Source organism: Myotis davidii, unplaced genomic scaffold (genome assembly GCF_000327345.1).
Source record: "Myotis davidii unplaced genomic scaffold, ASM32734v1 scaffold84, whole genome shotgun sequence".
Taxonomy (NCBI): Eukaryota; Metazoa; Chordata; class Mammalia; order Chiroptera; family Vespertilionidae; genus Myotis; species Myotis davidii.
This window is the reverse complement of record NW_006295735.1, coordinates 762,387-778,058: the sequence shown is the minus strand read 5'-3', so window position 1 is coordinate 778,058 and position 15,672 is coordinate 762,387. Positions and strand designations below refer to the sequence as shown.

General features: G+C 48.2%; 1 protein-coding gene across 3 annotated transcripts in view; it reads right to left on the bottom strand.

The window, feature by feature from the left end:
* Positions 1-15,672, bottom strand: part of SLC7A1 (solute carrier family 7 (cationic amino acid transporter, y+ system), member 1) — a 46,833-nt gene that overhangs the window by 14,106 nt on the left and 17,055 nt on the right. The window contains exons 2-7 of one of the 3 annotated variants that reach the window (XM_015568201.1): positions 12,252-12,351; positions 12,059-12,109; positions 8,627-9,010; positions 6,077-6,235; positions 3,914-4,088; positions 158-279 (exon numbers count right to left, since the gene is read on the bottom strand). In XM_015568201.1, the coding sequence (XP_015423687.1) occupies positions 158-279; positions 3,914-4,088; positions 6,077-6,235; positions 8,627-8,996 (826 nt within the window). In that variant the 5' untranslated portion in view covers positions 8,997-9,010; positions 12,059-12,109; positions 12,252-12,351. Of the gene's footprint in view, positions 1-157; positions 280-3,913; positions 4,089-6,076; positions 6,236-8,626; positions 9,011-10,318; positions 10,543-12,058; positions 12,110-12,251; positions 12,352-15,672 lie in introns of those variants that run through there. The other 2 variants (XM_015568200.1, XM_015568202.1) reach the window with 2 other exon arrangements.

The window sequence follows — 15,672 nt, the reverse complement described above, 5'->3', positions numbered from 1 at the left end:
AGCAGGAAGCTGCAGTCTACACATTACTCAGGTGTGGAAGCTTGGCGACTGGCACAAACCCACAGGAAGGAAAATAGTGACCCGTGGGTAAAATGAGGCTGGCCTGTCTGGAGAGCTAGAGAGCGGGGCATGGGCTCCCGACAGCGCTCGGGCATACCTGTGGTGGCGATGCAGTCAAAGCCCACGAAGGCATAGAAGCAGGTGGCTGCTCCTGAGAGGACACCGGAGAACCCGAAGGGCATGAACCCACCGATACCGGGATTCCCTTCTTTCGTCTCACTAGGAAAAAAACGAGTCACAGCAAAGATCACAACACTAGCTTCACGGTCCCAAAGACAAGCCATTGTAAACAGCCACCACCTGACTTATGAGCACTGCTCCAGACCCTCAGGCCATGACCCCTGGCAGCTGCCACCAGTCACTGCGTCCGACTCTGTGGACAACAGGCCCCCGCTGGGTGTGGCCCAGACCACAATGGTGCACACTATTCCCTTTCCAGAAGCCTCTTCTAAATACAGACGTGGGGTGGGGATGGAACATAGGGACTGTGACAGGGTATCCTCAGGAAAGAGGAGAGACCAACAAATGCAGCCTCTCCCCCAGAATCCTGGAGAAGAAATGGAGCCGGGCAGTGCAAGGGCCCCAGATGTAGGAACAAACTGCAAAAGTCTCCGTACTTGCCAGTAACTCAGGTCTCAGAACAAGCATTTCCAAAGACACTGAAGTTTGCAAACTGCTCAGTTTCAGTCAACAAAACAATGTTTCCTAAGCACCCACGCACGCACAGTGAGCAGCTGGGATGCTTCAGGTGGAGGCTGGTGCCTAGCACAGCTGGGCTCCTGGGCGGGGATCAGTTGTTTGCTGAAGTAATGAATTCAAAGTCAAGCACATTTGGTGAACCCCAAAGTCCTTAAAGATCCAGAAAACAGTCCCAAAGGATCAAAACCTGTGACACTAAAGTAAACACTACGTCTAAGCTTGAAGAGTGGGGCTCATCCCTTGCCGGGTCTCGCCTGGGCGGCACTCTCTGACATCAGTCTGCCCCAGGCCTTGCCTCTCACCAACTACTCGTGAGCCTCAGCCCCCTGAAGGGCAGCCCCGCTCCTTCTGTCTGAGAAGTGCAGCTCCAGCGCCCCTGTGGCCACATTTTCCACTGGGCTGCAGGCTTCTTGTCACTTACCGCAGAGCCCCCAGGGTGAGGACGGTCACACCTCCCGACCGCCCCTCGCCTCCCAACATGAGAACAGGGATGAAAGAATATTCCAACTCTATAAGCACTGAGGTTGAGTTAGCAACTCATTTCGGCAAAGTTGCTTTCAGTTTGATTTATCAATGAGCTAATGAAATAAACAGATAATTTGGATCCAATTACTTTCCAATGAGGATTAACCTTTTACTGATTCCTCTGGGATAATTACATTTCTCAGTTCCAGAAGCTGCCATGGAGCCACTGGATGTGAAGCATGAAGACCCTAATTGTGGGACTTACAGTGGTTCAGTAGCAACCTGGGGGAAACCCCAAGAAATGCACAAGTGATAGATGTGGGGAAAATGGTTACCAGACTGAAACGGAAGCTTGTCATTTACTGAAATGAACCACCAACCCTGACACAAAAAAGGCAGCCCAGGACAGGTACGTCAGCAAAGTGTGGTCCACAGTCCACACCGCAGCCGCTCCCACGGGCTCTGTGAATCACAAAAAACGTGGACACCTGGTGAGCGGACTCCTACATTCACAGCACGGTGCGGTGGGAACTGCCTCCGAACCCACACATGATAAAGCCCCTCCACACTATATGGTTTTTGGGGTAATGCCTTAGAACTTCAGAGAGACAAACTATTTCATGAAAGACTGTGTGGCCATTGTCAAAAATACAAATCTAGAGCTGGTTAAAAAAAGAAAAAGGAAGAATCTTACAGATTTTAATAAAATAAACAAGCAAGCCATGTCCCTGTCCTACTGCACTCCACCTCTTAAAGTGGCTGACTCGCTGCCCTCCATGGTGTGTCCCAGGGCTGGAGGCAGATGTAGCTGAAGGGGTCTCACACAGGACCAAGGGCTGGGCTACAAACGCCACTTTGGGAGGCCAGCAGAGTTAACTGTTGCTAGGACATTCAGGGTGAGGATGACTGATGAAAGTACACACCATCAGCTGGCATGGACAACCTCTTCATAAAAACCATAAAATTAAATCTTGACTGACAACTAGGAAACATTTAATTCCTGACCTGTAAACAGCAACCAGTAAGACAGGCACCCAAGGTTTTCAAAGTTGACTGTTTCTTCAAAGATTTTTGAGTTGGCTTTACTCCACCATAAGTGAATGGGCACCAAGAAATCTGGCATAAATGTGACTCAGGAATGTTTGGGAATATATATTAAAAGTCCTCATTTCTCTGTAATAGGATTTAGTCCCCAAAGACTAAAAGGTTCTTTTTATTTGAAGTATTAACCATATAATATTAGAGTTAGTGAAGTTTCGTGCACTTAATTCAATAGTTTCCTAATGGTGTCTGGTCATGAACTAGTCATACATCAATGCCTGCCCATTCATCAGGCAACTGGGCACCTGGCCCTTAACAACCAGCAACCAAGTTGGCATGTGATCACTCAGACCCCCAGTGTCTCAGCCTCCCTTGCAGCTACATGTGGCTGGCTACTGGATTCTGCAGCGGAATGCAGGCAGAAGGAGCGTGTGTCTCTGGGATCTGTCCCTAAAAGCACTGTGAACACTCTGCTCCATACTTGCTCCCTTTCTGGGACAGCTGGATGATGCCAGCACCCACAGCCCAGCTCCAACCAGGTAGGTAAGGACAGCATCCTCAGAGATGACAGAACAACCAGGTGCGCCACAACCTGGGTCCCTGAAAGCCTATATACAGCCTCTCTGGCCAGCCAACTGAACTGCTCATTCCAGGACATGAAACATCATTTTAAAGCTACCACAGTTTAGAAGAATCTCTATCTGAGCAGTTTAACCTTTAGCAGTAATTAAAATAGACTCATGGGCAAAACCACACTTCCTGTTCTCCATCCCAGGACCCTAAGTTTCACCTGAAAATCTGACAAAAAAGATACATTATGGCCCTGACCGGTTTGGCTCAGTGGATAGAGCCTCAGCCTGCAGACTGAAGGGTCTCAGGTTCGATTCCAGTCAAGGGCAATGTACCTTGGTTGCGGGCACATCCACAGTAGGGGATGATCGATGCTTCTCTCTCATTGATGTTTCTAACTCTCTATCCCTCTCCCTTCCTCTCTGTAAAAAATCAGTAAAATAAAAAATAAAAAAAAAGATACATTATGATTATTTGGCTTTTGTGAGCCCATCTATCACCTGCCTCTGACCCTGAGTGCCCTGAGCCAGAGACAGGTCAGGGGGATGGGCCACAGCTTTTTGGGGCTGATACAACCCAAGTCAAGTGTGGGAGAAAGAGATTATTAGAATCACAGTTTGATACTTCAGTAACTGTGAAAAACTTTGATAAAAGTTCCACATATTTCTTTTTCTGGGTTATTAAACATTTTGAAATAAAGTGGTATCACTATGGTATTGCAGAGAAAATCTTTTCTGATCACAAAACTCAGAAGAAGGTCATGAAACAGAATAAGAGAAAAAAGGGATTACTTAGTGAGTCTGACAGTGATCCTCAACTGTGTACATGATGGAATTAGAATGAAAACTCTGGTTTCACCATAAGCGTCCTTGTCATACCATGTTCTATCTAGTTGAGGGGAATAAAATTTATTTTAAACCAATAAAACACCCTCAGCTATGTCACTACGAAGAAATCAATAAAATGTTCAAATTCAAATCACAGCACTGAAAAAAAGACTCGTATGGTTCTAGCCAGTTCCATCCCCCATACACACCAACTGCCACATGCCGAGGGACGGGCAGAGGGAGCAACTCACTTGTTGGAGCACAGGAGACCAGAGTTGTTGTGCAAATACTCCTCCGTGAACTGCCAGTTTTTAAGCGATCCTTTCACAAAGCCTGACACCACGATGAAGCCCAGGACCAGAACGTTGACACAAGTGAATACTTTGTTGACCATAGCTGACTCTTTCACACCAACAGTTAAAAGTCCTGAAAATGTGCATACACAGGAAACATGGAGCATTAACCTCATACCAGGCAAATCCTTCCTGGGATGGGGACGGGAATGAGGGCGATGACTTAACAAGAACTCACATGGCATCAAATTCTAAAGGCTTCTGTGAGCCCCTGGGGATGGGGCTGAATTCGTGATCTTTCTAGAGGCAGTGATCAAGACGTTTAACAATGCTAGGAGGACGCCATCCAGGGGGCACCAGGGCTGCAGAGATGGGACATCAAGCCCCCCGGGAGATGAAATGAGCACCTCTCCCTGCACCCTCCCCCTCATTAAAGTATTTTATGAGAACCACCCTCAGCAGCAGGATTTTAGTTTCTCCAAGGAGACACTTTGCTCAGTTTCCAAGTAGAATTCTTAATAGAATGAGTTTTTCAGATCGGAAATTATTCAGATCGCCGTGTGGGTGTTAGCAACATCAGCAATGACAGTGTCTGTGGTTGTGGAACTGCCACCCCGTAAGCAGTCGGCCAGACTAGTTCTAGCTCGTAAACTCACATTAAAAAACACCAGGTGATAAAAACGCCCAGAAACCACATGACAACGCAGGACCACCTTGGGGTAAAGATGCCACCTGGTGAGTTCTGTGCACACTGTCAGCAAGAAAAGAGGCATGAAGAAGTGCCCAGTGAACACACAACACAATTTATGATTTGAGATCACCGCTCTGCATTGTGTCTTTTATACAACCTATATATTAAATGGCTAACATGCAAACTGACCAAACTGCGGAAAGACCAGTCGCTATGATGCGCACTGACCACCAGACACTCAATGCAGGAGCTGCCCCCTGGTGGTCAGTATGCTCCCACAGGGAGAGCGCAGCTCAGCCAGAAGCCCGGCTCACAGCTGGCAAGCGTAGCAGCGGTGGCAGGAGCCTCTCCCGCCTCCGCGGCAGCACTAAGGATGTCCGACTGACCGTCAGTTGGACATCCCCCAAGGGCTCCAGGACTGCGAGAGGGTGCAGGCCGGGCTGAGGGACCCCCTCCCATACTCCGAGTGCACAAATTTCTTGTACTGGGCCTCTAATTCTACAATAAAAGAGGCTCACATAACAGACTGAATTCTGAAATTCAGAATTAGAAGAGAATAGAGTGATTCATCACAGGGAAGACACCACACTCAGCTCTATCTTTCCTTTTGTGTCCCTCCCTCTCGTGTTTATGAAAATCTGAGTAGTGAAAACTTAATTTCTGATACATGTTCCTACCACTGGACCAGAAATACTGCTGAGTCTGGCCTGTGCAAAATGATTTCAATTACATAGTGGGCAAAATTAGATAGGTTGTTTTTAAAACCCATGCAAGGTTTTCTAACCACAAAAGAGAATTTATCTGCATTTCTTCAACTTAATGTTTATGTCAGCAAAACCCTCACCTAGTGGCTGAAACACGGATACATGTAAGAAGAGACTCCTGTCAGCTGTGGGCAAGCACTATCAGGCATTTTTAAATTCTGTATCCATAACTTTGTCATAAAACTTACTTGCTTAAAGGGTGTTTTGACCACCAATAGGTGTAAAACCAACTGAGATGTCTCTGACACCCCAGACGCCTGTTAGTGTTCCAGACAGACCTCATCCCTGCAACTCAACCTGGCTGATGAACACCAACTTCCCTTCCCAAATGGCCATCACGGGGTCAACAGTGTATTCCTGAGTCACTTGCACAAAAAGCCTGAAGTACTAAAAAAATGTGACTCAATAGTCACATAAACACCTGAGGTTCTCTGTTAGCTAAATGGCACACAACTCGACAGCTATTAAATAGGCCAGCCCTACTGTGAATGTATCATAAGCCATTAAGACAAAAAAAGATGTCTGTATTAATTACAGAAAGAAAATAGGGGTGGAGGGGAGAAAGAAAAAAGGAAGAAAACCTGGTCTTTCAAGAGACCCCCAGTAGGAACCTGCCTTCTTGGACCCCTGCCTCAACCTGATGGCCCTCTCACTGTGTGGGTATACCTGTTAGGATGAGAATTATGATCACAGCAAAGATGTCTGGGTTTGTGGCCAGCACTCCAGGAGCGTTCAGAGACATGTGAGTCCGAGAGAACTCCCCAATGGGTTTGCCAATCAGCTCATCAAACGTTGCACTCCAGGCTCTTGCCACACTTGAAGTACCTGTCACAAACAGCACATATCAGAGGAACGTGAAAGAAAGCAATTAACAAAGTATTTGTCATTAAGCTGGACGTTTACAGCAGCCGTGCAGGGTCTCAGATGGTGCATGGGACTCTGCAGCAGGCAGGCCTCAGCATGCACACTCAGAAGAGGGTCAACCAGTGTTCACAGTGAAGTGAAAAGTTCAAGGAAGCTTCTAGGGCCTGGGGGGGAAAAATGTATTTTCTGCCGCTGCCTAACACACGTGTATACATGTGTTTCAAATATATAACTACATGATTAATAAAAGTTTTATAGAACATACCCTCAACATACATATGTACCCTCAACATACATATAACCAAATTTACAAAACAATGTTACCCCTTGCTACCTGAGAGGCACTCAGAGAGTGTTTATTCAATTCTACCTATTTTATTTCATAAAAAAAGAAACGCTGATGGCAAGCCCTGTAACTGATGCTCAGGGTACCCCTAGGGCGCAGCGAGCAGTGTGCACCTTGCTCGGAAGCTCCTTTTCCAAGACTCTTCCGGCGAACACTGCTCTCCCAGCAAGAGGAGACCAGGGCATCACCCGCAGCTGACTCACCTCTGCCACTCTGTGCCTGACCTGGGCTCACAGCCACAGGTCCCCAAGCACCTGCTGGCAGACGAAGTTCTCTCCCTGCACCCCTGCCATGCGGAATGCAAATGGAGGCAGCACTCCCAATGCCAACAACAGCTGACTGTGCGCTCTCCTTCTCCCTCTCTTTCAATCTGAATAAAGTCCCTGCTTTCCTAGTGCTGTTCCTCAGGAAATATCGCTAAAATTCCAATAGTCACACATAGCATTTTCCTTTACTTTCTCAAAGGGGGTTTTGCTGGTGATTGCGGTCTGGATCACCCTCAGGAGTGGTTTCATGATAAGTATTTTCCCAACAACTCAAAAATTAAACCACATTTCTTTGTGCCGAGCAGCTCGCCTATTATGAAATCTGTCCATCAAGGCCACAACCCAGTGAAGAAACATGGTCTCCCATCTCCCCCAGAGGCCGGCTCACTGCTGATGGGGCTCCCGAACCCCACCCTGCTGGCTGAGAGGGGCTGCCTGGCCTCCCCAACCCCCAGCTCTGAGTCAGGGCTTTAAAACCCCATGTTAGCTGGAAAAACTGCCCTCCCCGGCAGCTAAGGGTGAGAAGTTCCTGCAGTGGCACATGACACATGCATGACCCCACATAGGCCAATGGTGCTCTGGCAAAGAAGCATCATCGGTACTCTAGGACTATCAGGCCTCACGCTCTCCTGTGTCATGCCCTGGTAAATCTTCTGGAAACACAACAGCCCATCTAAAATTGTTGCATTCCCACCGAGAGACCTCAGCTTGTGTGAGCGTTTGCACTTACAAGTTTCATTGTTATGAAATTTACTTTGGAAGTTGGAGGAGTAAGCCAGGTTGGTTCTGAGAGGACAGCGCAGCGCTGAAAGGGAAGGTAGCCTGGGTGGTGGCAGTGGCGCCCACACAGAGGCCACACACAGTACAGCGCTAGATATTCCCAGTACTCACAGGCTCAACTTACCACTTCTTACTGTCTTTTGATAACATTACAAAAAAGCCTGACAAAATATAAGTGGAATGTTTAATGGCTATTTGCATTTCTACTGCTGTGAACTGGCCATGCAAATCCTTTGGGTATTCTTTTATTCAGGTGTTTGTTTCAATACAATGGTACACAACCACGAGGAATGTTACTATGGAAAAATAGTTAACACTGTGAGGCATGTTTACTATCTATTGTTCTATGCAGAAAGAGAGATACTGTGCCAAAATATGGATTTAAATTCACAAAAATATGAACAATGGTCAAATCCCTAGACAGTAAATTCTCATGAACAGAGACTGTCTTTTTTCTTCATTGCATCCCTAATATCTAGCAAAATGCCGTGCACAGAACAAGTGCTCAATAAATATTTGTTGAGAGAATGAATGAATGAGAGAATTACTACCTCCCAGTTCTCAGATGGGATAATTTCTACTTTCTTCTTCATGCTTTTCTATATCCCCCCCATCTTCCTATGTCCATGATGACTTTACTCTAGTAGTCAAAAAAAATTTCACTAAAAGAGAGACTAAATCCTTTTTAACTAATTAGAAACAACTCATGGTTCTATGCCGTCCATGTTAACAGGAACGACCTCCTTGCTGGCCGGGCTTGTCCTCTCTACACCCCAGCACACCCGACCATGAGCACCAAGAGCAGCTGGAGGGCCAGCGGTGCCTCTGCCTTCCGTAAAAGAAAGAAGGAAAAAGGAGGACGGATAATGGTCAGGCAAGGAGGTTCTCCTCGGAAGAAACCAGACTTGGTCTATTTGGAGCAAAGTAGGGAAGTGGGAACGACAGAAGTGGACGACTCACCGATGATGTAGGAGAGGATGAGGTTCCACCCTGTAATGAAGGCCCAGAGCTCCCCAACGGTGACGTAGCTGTAGAGGTACGCCGAGCCGGTCTTGGGGACACGAGCACCGAACTCGCCGTAACAAAGGCCAGCCAGCACGGAGGCCAGCGCCGCGATCAGGAAGGAGATGACAATGGCAGGGCCAGAGTTCTCACGGGCCACAGCGCCGGCCAGGACGTACACGCCGGCCCCCAGCGTGCTGCCCACCCCCAGCGCCACCAGGTCAAAGGTGTTCAGGCAGCGGGACAGCCGGCTGTCCTCGCGGCTGCAGTCCACCACCTTCCGCCTCAGCATCTGCTGACCAAGGCTGAAGAGCACCTTGCATCCCATTCTGCTGATCAAATCTGCAAAGAGAAAGAATGGGGTGTGTCATCACTGCCACTCCTTTCACCCCCTCTAATCGCAACAGTCTTCAGTCTCAGAGTTCCCCAATCAGAACACTACCTAGGCCAGGGGTGGGCAAACTTTTTGACTCGAGGGCCACAATGGGTTCTTAAACTGGACCGGAGGGCTGGAACAAAAGTATGGATGGAGTGTTTGTGTGAACTAATATAAATTCAAAGTAAACATCATTACATAAAAGGGTATGGTCTTTTTTTTTTTAGCTTATTCATTTCAAACGGGCCGGATCCGGCCGCGGGCCGTAGTTTGCCCACGGCTGACCTAGGCCCTCCTGCCTGAGCCTGACCTGAGCGCACACCCGGGGCCAGTGAGCAGCTGACAGCACCATTTGCTCTCTGAGCACCCACAGCTCTTTCAGTTCATAGGAGGAACCGTGTGCGGGCAGAAGCTACGGAGTACAGGGAACTCACATGACAGAACTGAACCAAAAGTGTGGGGTCAGGAGGGGAGACTAAAACTACAAAAAATGGTCTGGTGTAGAGTTGAAGCAGGGGCCTGCTCACACCCCCATGTCCTCCCTGGGCAGCAGGAGTCCAGCTGCCTCGGGAGAAATGTGATGTGGGAGCCTGGACTCTTTAAAAGCCCCCCGGGGTCTCCATCTGTCTGCGCCCAAGCAGCGAGGGGCACATTCACTCACCTGACACCGGTGCTTGACACAGCCAGTGTTTAGGGAAATGAAACCCACAGCCCTATGCCCGGAAGCAGTGTCAGAGTGGGGGGGCGGGAGGGGGGGTTTAAGGGTGATGGGGCTCCTTGGAAGGAGTGTGGGACCAGGAGAAGGTTTAACTGTCTGTCGCAGAGGCTACTACTTTCATGGGGAAACACAGTCCATTTCATGAAGTGAGGACAGAGGCATAAAGTCTGAAAATCCACCTGGGGACATCTCTGTATCTAGTCAGAAGGCTCAGTTATAAAGACACATAATGTTTTTCTAAAATGTTGTGTCTGCCCGCCCTGACACTGCTTCCAGGGATAGGACTGTGGGTTTCATTTCCCTAAACACTGGCTGTGTCAAGCACCGGTGTCAGGTGAGTGAATGTGCCCCTCGCTGCTTGGGCGCAGACAGATGGAGACCCCAGGGGGGCTTTTAAAGAGTCCAGGCTCCCACATCACATTTCTCCCGAGGCAGCTGGACTCCTGCTGCCCAGGGAGGACACGGGGGGTGAGCAGGCCCCTGCTTCACCTGGTAACTCTGCACCTTTGCTTCTGATATTTACAAGGCGCAACAGCCTCAAAAATAAGGTGCTTACTTATAGCGAAAACCCCCAGGAACTAGGAGCTGTGGATCCCCTCCTCCTTCCTTCTGCTGCAGGCACTCCTCGGAGATGCTGATGTGTGGCCAAGGGCACTGGCTAGACCCCCACAAAGTTCCTCTGATGAGAGACGGTGTGGGCTGCTGATCCCTGGTTACGTGAGCAATCTTAATATAGCAAAACACTCGGGAGGAAGGCTCAGAATGGCTCCCAAGGAATGTAAGAATGTGAGAGCAGGGTAAGTCAGGTGACATTCTTTACACACACACACACCTGAAAACAACCTCCATTTTTTTTGTGGTAAATAAAACAGTGATAATGATGAAGTCCCTGTGGTAAATAGTTTTTCTTAATCAAAGAATAACTGAAAAGAAAAAAAAACTTTCAAGTATTTTTTAAATTATTTTTTTTCAACCTCACTTGAGGATATTTTTCCATTGATTTTTAGGGAAAGTAGAAAAAAAAGGGAAAGACAGAGAGGAACATTGATGTGAGAGAAACACATCTGCACCAGCCCGACCGGGGCCCAGGCCAGGGAGGAGCCTGCAACTGAAATGCGTGCCCTTGACCGGAACTGAACCCATGATCCTTCGGTCTGTAGGCTGATGTTCTATCCACTAAGCAAAACCAGCTAGGGCTTTCAAATATTTTAATAGAAAAACTTTTCCCCCTCACTACATCCTATGCCAAAACCAAATGCAAGAGTCAGATAAAACAGTAGTTACTTTAAAGAGAAATCGTACACCAAGACCCACTAGCTAGCCTTGACCTCCCCCAACCCCACCACCCGCTCCTGGCTCCAATGCCCCCTCAGGACTCTAGGAACCCAAGAACCTGCATAAAACACACTATCTATAGCAGATCTTGATGGCATCTAAATCCCAGAATAAGCTGCAAAAGAATTCTTAAGTAAAAGAGTGAAAAATAGAAGAGGGAGAGAAGTAGGAGCAAGAGTAAGAGTTTAGGAGTAGGAAAGAAATTGGAGCCTGCTACTACCTTTAGAAATGCAAAGTCCTCCAGGGTCAAAGGCAGAAACACAGCCCACTGTGTCACTGGCACACTGTGCACACCATCAGGGAGCAGCCAGCAGCCACAGAGCATAGGTGCCTCCACATGCTGTGGACCACACGGCACTTGCCGTCCGCACCAGGAGCACACCCTGTGGACAAGGCCTTTGTGCAGAAGGCCTTACCATCTGTAGGTATTAAGAATTATGTTGTTGCCCTGACTGGTTTGGCTCAGTGGATAGAGCGTCGACCTGCAGACTCAAGGGTCCCGGGTTCGATTCCAGTCAAGGGCATGTACCTTGGTTGCGGGCATATACCCAGTGGGTAGTGTGCAGGAGGCAGCTGATCGATGTTTCTCTCTCATCGATGTTTCTTAACTCCCTATCCCTCTCCCTTCCGCTCTGTAAAAAATCAATAAAATATATTAAAAAAAAAGAATTATGTTGGACCCGGCCAGTGTTGCTCAGTGGTTGAGCATCAATCCATGAACCAGGAAGTCAAAGTTCAATTCCCAGTCAGGGCACATGCCCAGGTTTTGGGCTCCATCCTGGGTAGGAGGCATGCAGGAGGCAGCTGATCGATGGTTCTCTCTCATCATTGATGTGGCTCTTTCTTCCTTCCCCTTCCTCTCTAAAGAAAAATATCAATTTTTAAAAAACACTTTAAAAAAAGAGTTCTGTTTGAAAGAAATGTAGGAATTGAAGAAACCCACCACTGTGAAAAGGCAAACCTGTTTTCTGATGAGATGGAAGTACTAGGTGATCCTGAAAAAGCACAGAAGCTACGAATTTTAAAAGAACAATAACAGAGGGTTTTAGTTGTCAGTTCACTTAAAAAGTCAACAACCTACCAAAGTCTAAGTTAATATATTCTAGCACATAAGTGACGACCATCCTGCTGGGGTGCTGATGGGCAGACTATACCTGGAATATGATGCGAGGACTTGTCACCTTGTCACCCAATGATCACCTGGGTCTGGGAGCAAGGATGTCTCAGTAGGGATGAGCTGGGGGCTTCAGGCTCCTGAGAAGCAAAGGAGAGACATTAGACACAATCTCTTTGGCCCCAGAATCTCCATGCCTGTGGCGGTTACAAGAGGAATGATTCCATTTGGCTCAGCACCAGGAAGGACTCCCAGCTGTAATGCAAACTAAGATCGGATGAGAGCGGGAGGTCACGTCACAGGGAGTGGGCAGACACGGGGTGAAGCACCACCAGGCAGGGGCATCAATGGGGGAATTCAGAAGACAGGAAACCGACAAGATGGCCTTGAACCCAGGCATGCTACCACATCACCTCTATAAATGGAAGATCATATTTTAAACTAGAGGGCCAGTGCACGAATTCATGCACCAGTGGGGGCCCTCAGCGTGGCCTGTGGGGATTAGGCCAAAATCGGCAGTCCAATGCTGCCTGCCACTCCTGCTCATCCCGGCCCCGCTGCGCTGGCTGCAGGCTCATGCCCAGTCAGTCCCAACTGGGAGAGGCTCACGCCGCTGCAGCCGCACTTGCCAGCTGTAAGCCCTGCATCTGGCACCTGTCGGTCAGCTCAGTGGTGCTTACCACCAGGGAGCAGCTCCTGCATTGAGCGTCTGGCCCCTGGTGGTCAGTCCCTGTCACAGTGACCAGTCGTTCAGTCATTCGATCGCTTAGGCTTTTACGTCTATTTATATAAAACCCTAATATGCAAATCGACTGAACAGCAAAATGACTAGTCACTATGATGTGCACTGACCACCAGGGGTCAGATGCTCAACACAGGAGCTGCCCCCAGCCCGCAAGCCCCGACTGGTGGCCGCGGCAAGGCCGGAGCAGGTGGCGCCAGGCCAGCCAAGATGGGTGCAAGTGATCACCCCACCAGTTACCCTGCAGAGGGAGGTGACTAGCAGTGGTGGCAGGGGGCAGGGCCGGTGAGCAGGTGGTGCTATGCCAAGGTAGGTGCAAGCGGGCACCTGATCACCCCACCAGTCACCCCACAGGTCAGCCCTGATCATCGGCCAGGCCTAGGGACCCTACCCATGCACGAATTTCATGCACTGGGCCTCTAGTACATAGATAAGGATGCTATCAAAGCATCCTCCACACAGGCTGTTTCCACAAATCTAGGGCATGTGAGACAGAGCACTGAGGCCCTTGCTAGGGACCACAGAGGGGAGTGAACCCTCTCCTGACACTGGCACTGAGAACCAAGGACAGTGGGGGCAGAAAACCTTAGCTGGTTCCCTCAGGAAACAGTCACACTCCAATCTGTATAGTCAACCATTTCATGAGGGAGCTGTCTTCTACCGGCTGACACGTGGGCACTGAGCAGACACCCAGACAGGCCACAGATTGTTCTAAATGTAGCACGTGCACTGCTGACGTGCCTGGTGGAGTGGCCTGCAATCCCAGAAAGAATGAGGTCAGTGACTGGAGGGGCCACTGTCTGGATGCAGCGAGGTCCGACTTCCCTGGGGGCATGTTAGGAAGAAGCTTCCAGATGAGTGGCACAGAAAGTCCTGTGCTTTCTCAATCTTATCATTTCTACTTTGCACGTACACACTCACTCGGAGCTGGGGAGGTTTCATCAGGCTTCCTGAAGATGACCTGCACCGCATGTGAGCCCCGAGATGGTGATCACTATGCCGAATGCAATGAAGACGCAATCAACAGCTGGTTTTAACACCTCAACAGCAGTGAACCGGCTTCCCAGCAATCCCAACCGACACAGCCATGCTCTTCATTACATGCTGATTTCATTCTTTTCCACTTTCTATTTTGAAAATGTCCAACACTATAGAAAAGTTAGATGAACATTTACACTCTTCATCTGCATTTACCAATATTTAACATTTGCCATATCTTTGTAGAAATACATGCTTTTGTCGTGAACCATTTGCAAGTGAGCTATAATAGCGAATGGTAAATCCCAAGAAAGACAGTCCTACATAACGATGACATCTTTATCACAACAAAGAAACTCAACATTCACTTAAAGACAGCCCCAAATCATCAATATTTTGCTATTTCTTGATGCTCTACCATGTGCCAAGTACCACAAGGGCACTGAGAAAAACAAGGATGAATAAGGCTCAGGTTCACAGCCCAACAGAGGAGACTGACAGGCACCCTACTGTGCGACTGCGCCCAGGTGCTGATTCATACCTGAGGCTCTGTCTTGGTAGAAGAGAACAGAGTTGGCCCCACCTAGAGCCTTCTGGAAAGACTTTTGCGATGAGGTGATGTTTAGAGAGGATGACTTTACCCATCATAAGGGCGGGGAGGGTACCTAAATGTAAAACTGTGGAGGCTTGAGTGTGACAGCCAGAATAAGGGTCCCAAAGGCCAAATCCTAACTTCAGGAACCTGTGACTATGTTAGGCTCCATAACAAGGGGAATTAAAATTACGGAAAAAAGTAGAAGACAAAAAAACATTAGCTGAACTTGAGATGGGAAGATTTTCCTGAGTGGCTTCAGGTAATCACCAGAGTCCTTAAAAGGTGGAAAAGGAAGTGGGAGAGTCCAGTGTCACAGGGATGCCATGTCGGATAGATTCCATCCGCCACTGTCAGGGGGCATGAGCCAAGGAAGGCAGGCAGCTCCTACAAGCTGGCAGAGACCAGGGACAGATTCTCTCAAGAGCCTTAAAGTAGCGGATCCCTGCCAACGCCCTGATCTGAGCCCAGTGAGACCAATTTCAAACTTCTGACCTCCAGAACTGTAAGGTAATAAATATGCGATGTTTGAAGCTACACCAAAAAAAAAAAAAAATGTGGAAACAAGCCTGGAAACTGTCCAAGTGCTGGGGGTGGGATGAAGTCGTCAAAGTCCATATGATGAAGTCAAGAAAACTGCACTTTATTCCTGGGGGAAGGGAGGGGCAGCCAAGAGCCACGACTGTACTTTAAGAAGAAAACTCTGGAGCGAAAGTAGAATCTGGGGGGCAAACAACTGGTAATCTTTGTTGTCAATGATAAAATTGGAGCTTTCAAGCAAACACACACAAAAATCAGAACTTTGGAAAATATGCATCCATCACCAAGATCGCAACAGCTTCCCAAATTTTCAGAAAAATATTATGTGATGAAATGTGTCAACCTGTCAGATCTGCATAGCTCAACTGTGCAGCAATGCAGTAAAACAGACCATACCCAGGTGACAGGTGACTCAAATGGCAGAACAGGCCGTGTAGCTTACAGCACAAAAGCTCACTGATGAGGTTTCAGATTCCACAGTGGAGCCCACCACTGCCTGTGAGTTTTCATGTAACAACAAGAGAGAATAACACAATTATCTGGGAAGGCTGCTAACGTACTCCTCTTCCCAAGAGTTCTCTGAGGCCATCTTTACATACTTCGTCTAAA